This window comes from Bison bison, unplaced genomic scaffold, assembly GCF_000754665.1.
Source record: "Bison bison bison isolate TAMUID 2011002044 unplaced genomic scaffold, Bison_UMD1.0 scf7180017864063, whole genome shotgun sequence".
NCBI classification, from domain to species: Eukaryota; Metazoa; Chordata; class Mammalia; order Artiodactyla; family Bovidae; genus Bison; species Bison bison.
In genome coordinates, this window is record NW_011494635.1 from 3,610,852 (window position 1) to 3,624,841 (window position 13,990).

The window sequence follows — 13,990 nt, forward strand, 5'->3', positions numbered from 1 at the left end:
GGCAGCCCAGGGCCGTTCCACCTGCCTCAGCTCCTTCTTGTGCAAACAGCCCCAGGCACTATGCCCGTACTTCTGTACCTTTTATGATTCAACATCCACAAGCTGTTTTACTATGACACTGACTTTACATACTAAGAAGGTGAAGCTCGGCCAAGCAATAGTGGCGAGGCCTCCCCACCTCGACGCTCGGCTCCTGCTGGGCAGTGTCCCCCTCACAGTGGCCCAGGCCCCACCATGAGACCAGACCAACCGCCGCCCCATGGGATGTCTGCACCCAGCCTGGCCAGGCAGGAGTGCCCTCTACGTGCCTGCCTGCTCCCGAACAGCCTGTCCTGGAACCTGCCGGGCACCCTAGGGCTTCGGCTCTCACCAGCCATGTGACTCCCCCTGCCCCAGGACCCGCTCCACTTCGGGGACCAAAGGCAGCCCCACTTCAGATGTCTAGTCAGACCATAGCGCGATGAGCAGTGGTTTTGCCCAGCGTGGTCTATTCAGGCTGTGTCCCTGGATGTGATCAGGCCCCTTCCTCTGAACTTGTGGACTTGTCCAGGCTTCAGATTCCCCCTTACTCCCCTGCCATGGCCGTATCTGTTTTCACCCAACTGTCCCATGACCACACACAGCAACTGGGCCTCAGGCTTTCCCTTTCTGTGGGTTTTATGAGTCTCTGTTTTTCTTCTAGTTGTACCATGTTTCATGGACACGATGAGCCCCCGTTTCCCCTTATTTTATGGACATTAAATTGTTGCTTTTCCCCACAGCATGTTCCACCTTTCCCCCACGGCATGTTCCACCTTTCCCCCTATTCCATGGTCTTGACCAAGCCCTGGTTTCCCCTTCTACCATGGACAGGACCACCCCAGCTTCCCACTTATCACATGGACATGACTAAGCCCTCAACTTCTCCCTCAACTGTGGAAACAACCCATCTCAGCCCTCTGATTTGTGGATGGAACACTGCTGCCTGACTCGTCTTGCCCCAGGGATGTCGTCCAGTCCCTGTTCCTCACTTTCCGTGGACAGGACCGGGATGCTGTGTTCCCGTTGGTCCACGATCATGCCCTATCTCATCCTTACTCTTGGAAAGAACTAGAGCACTGCTACTTCCTCATTTCACAGATGTGACCAAGGCTCTTGTTTTTCCCTTAGGCATAGACTTGATAAGGCCTCCTACTTCATCCCACTTCCTCCTTTTCCTCGGATATGTTCATTCTCCTTTTCCCTTTCCTGGCATTTGACCAGGGCCCCTGTTCTCCCCTTATTCCATGCATATAATCAGCCCACATTTCTTGAGCAGATCTATTTGGTATGTTTGTGGGTTTCCTAACACAGCCCGTGGATATCACCTTCCCCTCCCCAGGTCCACAGACTGGTGGTATATCCAGGGTGGCTGTACATCTAGACGTCCGGGGCGGGCCGAGCTGGTCCAGGCCCAAGCACTCCCGCACATCACTCAGAATCCTTCTGTATCTGTTTCATGATTGTACACCTGCCATCCGGGCTCAAGTATTCTAAAGCTGCCACCTCCCAGAGCTGGACAAATCATGAAGCCATGGGGTCTGGGAGGACACCCTACCAGGTATAGTAAGACTTTCACACTGGAGGGTAGCCTAGATTCCAGGACACTTGGAGTCCAACGGGCCATGGGCGTGTGTGTTCAGAGTAATGGAAGAATCATGGAAGAGGGTGTTCCTGCCTGGCTTGAGAACAGGTTCCTCCCTTCCTTGTCTCCACCCTGATCTCAGATGAGTCTTTTTCCCCGTTTTCATCTTATAGGTGAAGAATCTGAAGCTGAGGAGATGAACCAGCTCCCCTAGAACCCAGCAAAGACCCCAGCAGAGCCAATTACAAACATGGGTCTCCCTCACCATATCAAGCTGCTTCTCAATGACTAAGAACCTATGTATTTATTTTCGAACATTTTAATCTTTATTTTGAAGTCAGTTCAGACTTACTAAAGGTTACAGCAATAGCATCAAGTTCTCCCATCCCTGCATGCTAACATCCTGTGTTAAATCTAGGACGACGGTAGAAACCAAAGAGCTAACATTTGTATTCACAGAAGAAATGTTCACATATTGAAGTAAGAGTTAGTCATTCGGGCTTATGTATGAAGTGAAGTGAAGTGAAGTGAAGTCGCTCAGTCGTATCTGATTCTTTGCGACCCCATGGACTGTAGCCCACCAGGCCCCTCCATCCATGGAATTTTCTAGGCAAGAGTACTGGAATGGTTGCCATTTTCTTCTCCACGGGATCTTCCCAACCCAGGGGATCAAACCCAGGTCTCCCGCATTGTAGGCAGACGCTTTACTGTCTGAGCCACCAGGGAATCCCTAGGCTTATATATGAGTTTTGTTGAATTTTATGCTAATTAAAACAGCCTGTTTGTGACCCATCAGACATACACTGTATATTTGCTTTAATCACTAAAGAAAAGGGCAGACTGTCCAGAAGTTTATAACATCTGAAGATAAGAGATAAATGCCTCCCTTCCTAGGATGCCGATGCTCAGACTCCTTGATGATAAGACTCCTCTCCCAGGGCCACCGGTGAACTGACTCTGTATACTCCCTGATCCAGTTTTTCTGAAACCCTGCAGGCATGTATCCCTGACTGGTTTGATGTTCTTTGTTCTAAAATGACATAAAACAGCTGACAGCCATGCTTCTTCCCAGAAGTTCCTCAGAGTTGTCTGAGTTATTGTGTCTCTGGCTATACTTCTCGGTTTGTCTCAAATAAAGCCCTTTTCTATCTCTGTTGCTGCTGCTGCTAAGTCACTTCATTCGTGTCTGACTCTGTGCGACCCCAGACGGCAGCCCATCAGGCTCCCCCGTCCCTGGGATTCTCCAGGCAAGGACACTGGAGTGGGTTGCCATTTCCTTCTCCAATGCATGAAAGTGAAAAGTGAAAGTGAAGTCGCTATGGGTTATTGGTTATTCGTGTCAACAGTTTTACGCTATTAGTCTACAGACTTTACCCACATTTCATACTTGTCCCACTAGCGTTGTCTGGAGCAGAATGCCATTCAGGATCCCACTTCAATGAGTGTTTTAAGCACAGGGAGCTCTTATGAGCTTATTGGTGCAGGTGATGGGGTTCAGGACAAGCTATCCCCAAATATGGCACCTTGGCCCAAAGACGGTCTTAAGCCAGAGGAGTCTGAAAAAATGGCAGAAGCAGGAAGGTCACTCTGACCTCCCCACTAGTCCTTCCTTCCTGAAGCAGGAGATAAATGTACCAAGTGAAACCATCCCCTCCCTGCACATGAGGACAGAGGTTGTCCTTGTAACCAGAGACGGGAACACAGAGCCAAGGAGGCTACGTAAACTAACCTGTTACCCCTTCACCATGGGGTACCCTGAACTCAACCCCTTCGTCTTGGCTACTTCACAGTTTTACTGTGTGTACAAGTTATGAAAGCTCCCTGCTCCGGTCACTTCTCTGGGTCTTCACTTTCTTGTGGAGGCTCCCAGGTACTCGTGAAAGCCCAGAAAGTTGGTAGCCTTTCTCCTGTTAATCTGGCTTCTGTCAGTTTAATTCTTAGGCCCAGACAGAAACCCAAAGAGTGGAGAGGAAATTTCCCCTCCTGTACAGGTAACACCTAACCTCTGAGGGACTGCAGGATTTAATTTCTAAACAAAGCTCACAGCTCATTGCTCCCTCACAGAAAGGCCAGGGTTACCTCACAAAGCTCTCCTGGGGTCACACCAAGATGGTAAGGGTGAGCGCTAGGGCCTGCAGGCACAGTTGGATCCAGCAGCAGAACTCTGTGGTCAGTGGATGGCAGAGAGCCAGTGCCAAAAGGGAAGCACGGGAAATAGTGGATCTCTGGCCTAGACGGCTGGAACCCACTGTAGGTAAATGGAATGTATCAGGCCTTCATCCCTTGGATCCCAGTTCAAGCATCACCTTCTCTGTAACCTTCCCCCAGTCCCACAGACAGCCTCTTTTCCGTCTGATGAAAGAAAGTGAAAGGAGCTGGTCACGTCTGAGTCTTTGTGACCCCATGGACTATAGCCTGCCAGGCTCCTCTGTCCATGGAATTCTCTAGGCAAGAATACAGGAGTGAGTATTCCCTTCTCCAGGGGCTCTTCCCAAGCCAGGGATCCAACCCAGGTCTCCTGCATTGCAGGCGCATTCTTTACCGTCTGAGCCACCAGGGAAACCCCTTCTCTGTCTGATACATCACCTCTTCTTGCCTGCGGGGTCTGTCCCGGGGGCTTTCCTCCTCATAGGGTATGAAGGGGGAGAGAGACATTTAGAAATCATACTTGCCTCAGTTACTGAGAAAAGTGAATGACCCTCTGCAGGTCCGTCGCGGGTCCTCTGGTCAAATCACGGGCAAGCCCCGGAAAGAAGGGGTCAAGGTCTCCGTTCTCGGTTTCACGCAGGCAGGCATCTCCCATGGAAACCTGCATTGGCGAGGGCAGCAGAGAGAGCAAGTGAGTGGACGTGGCTGGCACTTTCCTACCTGGAAAGCCCTGTGAAGAGGAGACCACAGAGATGGGAGCTGGACGCTGGGGGAACCCTCTGCTGCTGCTGGCGGCCCTGGTGCTGGTGCTGGGTCGACATCAACAGTGGCCTGGCTTCCAGGATTCCGAGAGCCCAAGGAATGTGAACGCCACGCTCACCTTCTTATTGGAGAACTACAACAACAAAAGCAATGACTCCTACCTGTTCGGCATAGACAAGCTGCTCCGCAGCCAGGTGCAGGTGAGACAGCAGCACAGGTGTGGCTCCCAGACAGGGCTGGGGTGGGGGCGGCTTCCTGGGAGCTGGCCCCGCAGGGTCCCTCAGACCCCGAGCCCCCCTGAGTATCCCCTGAGCTTCTCAGCTGCTCTTCCAGGGGAAGAATTGCTTTCATTCAGAAATTTGCCAGAGGAACAGCAACCGAGGATAGTTTCATTGCCTTTATTATTCCTCTCTTTTGGCAAAATATAAGCGTTCATGCCCAGGGCTTGAAAATCTGGATCTGGAGATCGTAGCTGTGTCCTTGAGAAACCCAGAATGATACAGAGGGCCTCTAGTTGGGTCCTTTCAGAACCTGGAATTACCCATCCTCTCTCATTTTATTTAACGTATAAAGTTTCCCTGAAATACATCAGTTGAAGGATAATAGAGGAAAGCAAAGCTGTTTAAAAAACACTTTTGTTGCTCCAACCTGCCCTCAAGGTTAGACAGTAAACTCTATGAGTTAGGGCGGCGACAGTAATACACCTTGGTTCAATTTGCTGGATTTGGGAAAATGACTGACTTGGAGATCAAGGCTCTGGTTAGAGAGAGGGGAGGCAGGAATGGAGACCAGGGTGGGGCGGGCCCTCGGGCAGTGCTGGTGTGACCCGAAGGGCCTCACCGGGCGTGGACAGCAGCCGGTCCACCTGAGTCACTCCTGCTGCGTGACGCCAGCACACAGGCCCGAGGACACTGAGGTGACGTGGCCACAAGGTGGCGGCCACTCACCACACTCTGCCCAAGTTGGCCTTTTCTTCCGGCTGTTGGTCCCTGGGATAGAGCTGGACCTCCAGGAGGCCAGTAACAGAGCTGGTGAAAGTGAAGTGAAAGTGCCAGTTGCTCAGTCATGTCCGACTCTCTGCGACCCCGTGGACTGTGGGTCCTCTATCACTAACAGCTAACTGAAGTGATTGTTCACAAGGGAACTTCTGATATCATTCGGCCAGATTAGTGCACAGAGAGAGTGCCCCTGAGGGGCTGGGTGACCTGGGGCTAGGCCCCTGGGCAGGCCTGTATGCTGCCCATTGACTATTTCCATCCGTACCTCTCAACAGGCAGGGAGGGGACACCGTGGCCATCTTTGTTGGGCTCCCGGTGCCGCTTCTGGTTTTGACACCCAGCTCCTCCTAATTGTGGGGTGTTGGTCAAGCGCCATCCAGACTCTCCAGGTCTCAGCTTCCTGACCTTCGAAGTGGGCTGAATAAGAGTGAAGTAGCACCTGTGAAAACATTTATATCATCACGATCATTCCTATCATGATTTAACAAATAAGTCTAACAATGAATGAGAAAACATTGAGCACACTGAAGCTTCCCTGGTGGCCCAGATGGTAAAGAATCTGCTTGCATGCACAAAAAAAGAATCTGCCTGCAATGCAGGAGACCTGGCTTCGATCCTTGGGTCGAGAAGATTCCCTGGAGAAGGAAATGGCAACCCACTCCAGTATTCTTGCCTGGAGAATCCTGTGGCCAGAGGAGCCTGGGGGGTTATAGTCCATGGGGTCGCAAAGAGTTGGACACGACTGAGCGACTAAGCACGGGGGCACGAGCACACTAAAAGTTTAGTTAACTTTGCAGCTAGCGTTCTAGTTTCTTCACACTTGCAGGGTGTGCTGAGGGTCAGGGAGAAAACTCTTGGCACCAGTCTTGCTAGCTGGTTGGAGACATCCTTAGATGAAGAGCCAGGAGCCCTAAATCCTGATGTCGGACCAGGCCCACATCCTGACATCTTTCCAGGGGACGCCGGGATCAGGGTGGTGGTCCTATCCCAGTCCTCTTCCCCTGCTGCTCTGCCCTGAGGTTTTCTGGGGCCTCTCCTCCCAGGAGCCATCCCACAGAGTGCCCAGCCTTCTCACCGCTTTGACCACTAACTTTGAGACAAGGCAGCAGGGAGGGAAGATGAGGACAGAGGCAGAGCCCAGGAACTAAACTAGCCCAGACGGCTCTGTCCACACGTTCTGAGAGCCACGGTGCAGACTTGGGTGCATGATGGGACTGCAGCCAGGTTGTCTCCCTGGTCCCAAGGATGAGAGGGAGACAGGTAAGAAGCCACCTGTGGCTGCAGCAATAGAGCAGGTACAGAGCAAGGACTGGGCATCACACATCCCAGGTGGTAATCAGGGGGCACTGGGCATCCTCCAGCAGGTAGGGAGGAGGCTGAGCCCCAGGAACTGATGAGGGACGGAGGCTCCTGAAGGTCTTCTCCTGTCCCAGCTCCTCCAGGAGAGCGTCAGCCATGCTGGGAGTCAAAGCTAACAGCCTTTGCTTCTTGGTAGCTGACGACGGGCGTGGAGTACCTGATTACCGTGAAGATTAGCAGGACCAAGTGCAAGAGGAACAGCACGAAAAACCGCTCGTGCCCCATTCAGACCAAGAAGAATCTGAAGAAGGTGTGTGCTGGCAAGCAGCTGACAAGGGGCTCCAGTCAAGGGGGCAGCAAACGTTGCACAAGGAAACGTGGATAGGTGTCAGGGGCCCTGTGGCTGGGACAGAGCCAGGACTCAGCCACGGGACTGCCTGATGCCATGGGTGGCACCCGGGGTGGGGAGGGGAAAAAGGAAGCACCGTAACTGGGCATCTCTGCACCCTGGGCTGGCACCGCCCCGGCCCCAGGTCTCTGGGCTGCCGGACCCCTTGCCCACCTGGTCCACTTCCTGGACCTCAGGTGGAAGCGGCTTTACTTTCCTTGGGGACCTTGTTCTGTCTTGGTCCGCATCCCTGGGTCCCTCTGGATTGTCCAGTCACCTCCTTGTCTCCCGACCTGTGCCCTCCTCCTGGTCCCTCCTGCAAGTTGGCAGGCCTGAGGGTCTCTCTTTCTGTGCCCGGGAAGGAAGTACAGGAGGACCGGGTTGGGGAGCCCAGGATGACATTCCTGTGCTGACTCGGACATCCCCTTTGCCCCCAGCATGTGCCAGCGAGCAAAACCCACCTCGCTCATGTGGTCGGGCCTCAGCCTCAGGGCAGGGTCCAGACTCCCCAAGCAGGGGCGGGGGGCAGGGGCAGAAACTTCTTTTCGTCTTCAAGAACCAATTCCCCGAAAGCTGACTGTTTTCTTTCTTCTCCCACAGAGTTTCATTTGCGACTTTTTGGTGTACACTCTACCCTGGATGAACCATTACCAGCTCTGGAACAACTCGTGCCTGGATGTATAGATGCACGTGTGCAAAGATCCTTGATAGGACCTGGGGCCACTGTGCTGTGTGCTTTGTGCTGTAGAATCCGCCAGGCCCTCATATCCCTCATCGAAATCTCGTCCACACTCACATACACGTGCACACTCATGGCCGCCCAAAACTCTCCCACGTGCACTCACACTCAGGCACGGAGTTGATGGTCTTTAGGCGGCTGATGCCATTTGAGCAGAAGGCTGTTAGTTCTTTGGGGGAACCTCATAACTTAGTTCCCACCCTCAGTCACATCTGAGCTTTTCTTAGTTCAGGTACCTTCAGACTCTGGCCTGAGCTTGGAGGGCCCAGTTTCTGCCCCATGCATGGATAACTCTATGACTGACACCGGTCTCTGTGAGTACATCAGGGGTCCCAATGCCCACCTCCAGGCTCAGGAATTCACTGGGAGGACTCTCAGGGTGCTCAGGGATGTGATTATTACAGTGATGGATACAGGACAAAATCAGCACAGGGAAGAGGCTCTGGGGGAGACATCACAGACATCAGGCACAGGATTCCAGCATCCCTTCTCGGGGCCACTACATGGGACACCCCTCATTCCTCTAGGAATTCGATGGAATGTGTGCCAGGGAATCTCCCTGGGGACTTGGTGCTGTTCACATGGGCAGCCTCTGCCCAGCATGTACCGAAATCGCAGATTTGCGGAAAGAAAACAGGTGCTCAGCATAAACCCCATTGTTTGTATAAACACTGTAGACAAAGTGAGGCCCTCGTCGCTGAGGGAAAGTTTTATATCAGCGTCGGAGTGGTTTATCATCCAAGTTCCCAGGCTCCAGCCAAGGCCAGCTTTGCCAGCAGGCCTTTCCAAGGACCCTATCTTGGGCTGGCCGTGGGAGCTTTTCTTGACAGAGGGTTCTTGAACCTCTCTCTGGCTCACGGCTGGGGGAGTGAGACCCAAGGTGTCTTCCCTCATGCGACTCACAGTCGAGCAGAAAAGATGTGCCCTTCACCACCAGTGGATCAGCTGTGGGCTGAGTGCTGCCCCCCGACCAGCTGGCCTCCTCCCTGGGGACGAGTCTCACCAGCAGTCATAATGGCAACTGGAGAGAGTGTTTTCAAAGGGGAAGAGTAAACACATGAGCAAAAACCTCCCATTTGCCGGAAAGTCCTGAGTCAGAAGAGAGAATGGAGGTAAAGGGTTAAAGGTGGGGAAATTGTTGTGCAAAAAAAGAGGGATGTCCAGTTTTGCAAATCTGATGTCCTAGAGGGCTGCCTGGGGACCTGGCACTGCCTTCTACCCTTGCTCGCTCATTATCAGAGTGAGAGTCCTATGAAATGGCATCTTATCACCCTGCCACAGGCCAAGAGCCTCCAGGAAACCTCTGTGTCCAGATCCTAACATCCCAGCTGAGTTTGGCCTAGTGGCTGACTTCTAGAAATGGAATGTAAATGGAGATAAACTGTCTACACGTCTCTTAAACTGGTAGAATATTGATGCGAGTAGACCAAATTATATATACGTACTGTAATATCTAGAGTGACCACTAAAAAGTGTATGTAGAGACACATAGCAAAAACAGAATAAAAATACATGAAAAAAAAACAAAAACAGTATAGATACATACAAGTGGAATTCTTTTAAAAAATGTTCAAGAAACTCACAGGAAAAATATAACAAATAAAATCAGAGAGAACAGAGAACAAATAGCAAAAGAGACAAAATCACTGACACATTAATAATTATATGCATGGTACATACAAGTCACATGTAAATTGTCTCAATGAGGCAATCAAAAGACAGAGATTGATAGAGTGGATTTAGAAAATGACCCAACTGTAGGCTGTCTACAAGAAGCTTTCCTTAAACATAATGATATAGGTAGGTTGAAAATAAAAGGGTGAAAAAAATTTTATTATGCAGGCATTCATTGAAAGCAGGAGAGCCTACATTAGCATCAGATGAAGTTGACCTCAGAGCAAAGATTGTCACCAGAGATGATATTGCTATTTAGTCTCTAAGTTGTGTCTGACTCTTTTGCACCCCTATGGTCTGTAGCCCACCAGGCTCCTCTGCCCATGGGATTTCCCAGGCAAGAATACTGGAGTGGCTTGCCATTTCCTCCTCCAGGGGATCTTCTCAACCCAAGCATCAAATCCACATCTCCTGTGTCTTCTGCATTGGCGGGGGAAATCTATACCACTGGGCCACCAGAGAAGCCCATCACCAGAGACAGAGGAACATTATAATGCATCCACTCTGGAAAAGCTTGGCAGTTTCTTTTTTTTTAAATCTTAAAATATGCTTTACCACATTACTCAGCAATTGCGCTCCTGGGCATTTAACTTAGAGAAATGAAAATTTAGTTCCACACGTAAATCTTACATTAACGGTCCCTAACCTCCAGGATCTAATGCCTGATGATCTGAGGTGGAGCTGATGTAATAAAATAATAATAATGTGTACAATAACTGTAGTGCCCTTGAATCATCCTGAAACATCCCCCACCCCTCCTCAGCCCATGGAAAAATTGTTTTCCACGAAACTGGTCCCTGAAGCCAAAAAGGTTGGGGATCACTGCCTTACATGATTGTCCATAAAAGCTTCTTTTTTTTTTCATTTTTTATTAGAAAAGTTTATTGAGGCTTAACATTCAGTGAAATACACAGATTTTAATACACTTTTGATCATTTTTGACAAGTGAACAAATACCTACCCCCCAATCAGGATACAGAACATTTTTTCACCCTAAAAAGTTTTATTTTTTGTGCTAGCAATCAGTCAATGGCCCTAGAAGCAGCCCCTTGATCTGGTATCTATTACTGTGGAAAAGACTTCGTACAAATGGAATAAATCAGTGTATACTCTTTAGTGTCTGACTCCTTTTATTAAGCTTAATATATTAAAGATTCATTCAGTTTGTTGCATGTATTGGTAATTTGTTACAGGCATACCTCATTTTATTGTGTTTCATTTTATTATGCTTTGGAAATACTGTTCTTTTTTTCCCCACAAATTAAAGATTTGTGGCAACCTTGTGTTGAGCAATCTATTGGCACCATTTACCATTTTTTCAACAGCATTTGCTTACTTCAGATCTCTGTGTCACATTTTGGTAATTCTCATAGTAGTTCAAACTTTTTCATTATTGTTATAGTTGATATGGTGATCTGTGATCAGTGATCTTTGATGTTACAATTGAAATTTTTTTGAGGCTCCATGAACCATGCTCATAAAAGACAGTGTACTTAATAGATAAATTCTGTATGTGTTCTGACTGTTCCATGGATCAGGCTGTTCCCTCATGTTTTTCCCTCTCCTTGGGCTTCCTTATTCCCTGAGATACAATATTGATATTAAGCCAATTAATAACCCTATTCTGTCAAAGGAAGATTCACATGTCTTTCAATTTAAATCAAAAGCTAGAAATGATTAAGCTTAGTGAGGTGGGTGGTGGTGGTTCTCGCTAAGTCGTGTCCAGCTCTTGTGACTCCATGGACTGTAGCCCACCATGTCCCTCTGTCCATGAAATTTCCCAGGCAATCTGGGGTGGGTTGCCATTTCCTTCTCCAAGTAAAAGCTTCTTTTGTAATAGCCCCAAACTTGAACAACTAACACACCTGCAACAAGTAAGTAGTTAACTCCGGTACTGAGTGCACCATGGAATGCCACTCAGGAGTTAAAAGGCGCTTACTGCTGATGCATGAAATGACTTGGATGGATCCCAAGGGCAATGTTGCTGCTGCTGCTGCTGCTAAGTCGCTTCAGTTGTGTTCGACTCTGTGTGACCCCATAGACGGCAGCCCACCAGGCTCCCCTGTCCCTGGGATTCTCCAGGCAAGAACACTGGAGTGGGTTGCCATTTCCTTCTCCAATGCATGAACGTGAAAAGTGAAAGTGAAGTCGCTCAGTCGTGTCCAACTCCTAGGGACCCCATGGACTGCAGCCTTCCAGGCTCCTCCATCCATGGGGTTTTCCAGGCAAGAGTACTGGAGTGGGGTGCCATTGCCTTCTCCAGGGCAATGTTACCAGTCCCCAAAGAGGCCTGTATGATTCTATTTACACAATATGTGTTAATTGGTGCAGTAATAGAGATGGAGAAGAAGTTAGTGATTTCTGGAAGTATGAGAGGGTGAAGAAAGGGTGCGACTGCTGTGGAGTTCGGGCAGAAGGTCTTCGTGGAGGTGGCCACACAAAGCTACATGTGTGATGAAAGGACACACACTGTATGGTGTCAATTTCCTGCCTGTGATATTTTTCTATAATTACAAAAGATGTAACCATGGTAGGGGGGAGGAAACTAAATGAAGGGTAAAGGGATCATTCTGTATTCTTCGTAACTTCCTCTGAATCTACAGTGATTTCAAAATAAATTTCAAAAACCCACTGGGCTGGGAAGTCCAAGGTCAATGAGCACACATGTCCTGCCTTTCCTTTATTCTCCAACCCACCCCCCACCCCAGCCCCCAGCTCCAGACAAAGCAGTCAAAATGCCAGAAGAGAGCTGACAGCCGATTAATGTTAGATTACGCTGCTACTGCCGGTGTTCTTACAAGCGGCTAATGTTTGTTTGAATATTGGCTTTGTGTTAGGCATTGTGTTGAGCGACTTAAACGCATTTATCATCATTAATCTTTACAACGATTTGAGAAGTAGGTACTGTCATTCTTGTCATTTTCCTTAGGGATAAGGAGACTGCAGGTTAGCATCTTCTCAGACGGTTGGTAGAGGGGACTCTCACCTGGGCCGCACCTGAAATGGAGTCCTGAGGACCCCAGAACTTTCATTGGGAGAGTAGAAGTTGAAAAAAAAAATTGTTCTTCGCTAGCTGTTGGGGGCGCGGCGGCTGCTGCCAGCTCACAGATCACCCATGCCCTGTCCCCTCAGTGTCTGCCGTGTCTCTCACTTCTCATCCTTCTGCGCACACCGGCTCCAAATGCCAACACCTGTTCCCATCACCTCTGGCTGCTTGCTCTGCCCTTGAGCCACCATGAGCTAGAGGTTCCAGGGAATTAATGCCTGGCAGCCTGCAACAGGAGATAAATGCCCCAGCCACCTCTCTCTCTGCCAGCTGATGGCTGCTGTGTGGGCCTGTGAGTCTCCCACATAGTCTCTAGAATCCCCCAGAGACATTAAACCCCAAGGTTTTTGCTCCAACTCTTGGGGAGGCTCATCCTTTCCCTACCTTGTGTGAACCAGGGCGGATGTGACTCAGTGAACCACAGGTGCCATCTTGAGACCACACGGGGGAAGTCGAGTGGGAAGCTGAGCCTGGTGACATTACTTGACATCCTGAATCAAGCTGGTGGGTGGGGGTGCTTATTTCTCACTGGTAATGTGACATCCGTGAAAGGGCACCTCCTTTAATGCAGCATTCCTGGTTTCTCTCTGCCCTCAAACACTGCCTTCCCGGAGGAATTCATCTGATGGGTTTGTTGGGAAGAATAAATGGGGCATGATGGCCCATATCCTCCTCCTCCCACAGGAAGGAAAACAAGAAACCAAACATCATTGTGGTTGGTTTGCCAATTGTGGGAGAGAAATCCTTCCAAAAAGAGACCTGCTCTGGTCCAATGCTGCTGTTGCTGGGGTATGAGTCTAATTCTGAAGTCTGGTATCAGAAAGTGCTCATGCCTGCAAAAATAAGGCATGTGCCCTCCTCTTTTCAATTACTTGCATTGTTTGTCCTTGTTTCCTCCTTCACACTTTAGACAAGACTGGGCATCTCAGAGATGTCATCACAGGCATTCTTGCCAGTATCTTTTAGCTGTTCAGTTAAGTAATTAGAGCATCTTCCTTTGTTCTCCTTCCCCCTTTTCTCAACTTAGTTTAAAATCTAAACAATCCTACTTGATATAAAGATGAGGTTGAAGTTCTGCTATCCTGAAGGTGTATAGGCTATAAGGACAAGAATTATACATGTCATCTCCCTTAGACCCCCAAACTGCCCTAGCCCAGAAGAACTTCAGATCATTTTATTATAAGTTAAAGAATCTTGGGGGAAAAGAATGGAATCATAAACATTCAGAGCATGAAGAGCACAGGTTGACCAACATTTATTTTCTTCACTGAGAGTTCCTGTTGGGTGCAGGGTATCTTGATGCACAGTATCTGTGGGCTGCACTCCGAGACAC

General features: G+C 49.4%; 1 protein-coding gene across 1 annotated transcript; it reads left to right on the forward strand.

Annotated features, from left to right (window-relative positions):
- The first annotated feature begins 3,743 nt into the window (after positions 1–3,743).
- On the forward strand, positions 3,744–7,917 carry CSTL1 (cystatin-like 1). The gene is made up of 4 exons (XM_010836346.1): positions 3,744–3,857; positions 4,392–4,713; positions 7,007–7,120; positions 7,799–7,917. Exons 2-4 carry the CDS (start codon positions 4,504–4,506, stop codon positions 7,880–7,882), a joined length of 408 nt encoding a protein of 135 aa, XP_010834648.1. The 5' UTR covers positions 3,744–3,857; positions 4,392–4,503; the 3' UTR covers positions 7,883–7,917.
- Positions 7,918–13,990: the final 6,073 nt, after the last annotated feature.

Excerpts from the sequence above, each read along its gene's own strand:
- CSTL1 (XM_010836346.1), top strand. The coding sequence starts at position 4,504 with ATGGGAGCTGGACGCTGGGGGAACCCTCTGCTGCTGCTGGCGGCCCTG. Across the intron at positions 4,714-7,006 it reads TGCTCCGCAGCCAGGTGCAG|CTGACGACGGGCGTGGAGTA; the intron begins GTGAGACAGCAG and ends GCTTCTTGGTAG. Across the intron at positions 7,121-7,798 it reads CCAAGAAGAATCTGAAGAAG|AGTTTCATTTGCGACTTTTT; the intron begins GTGTGTGCTGGC and ends CTTCTCCCACAG.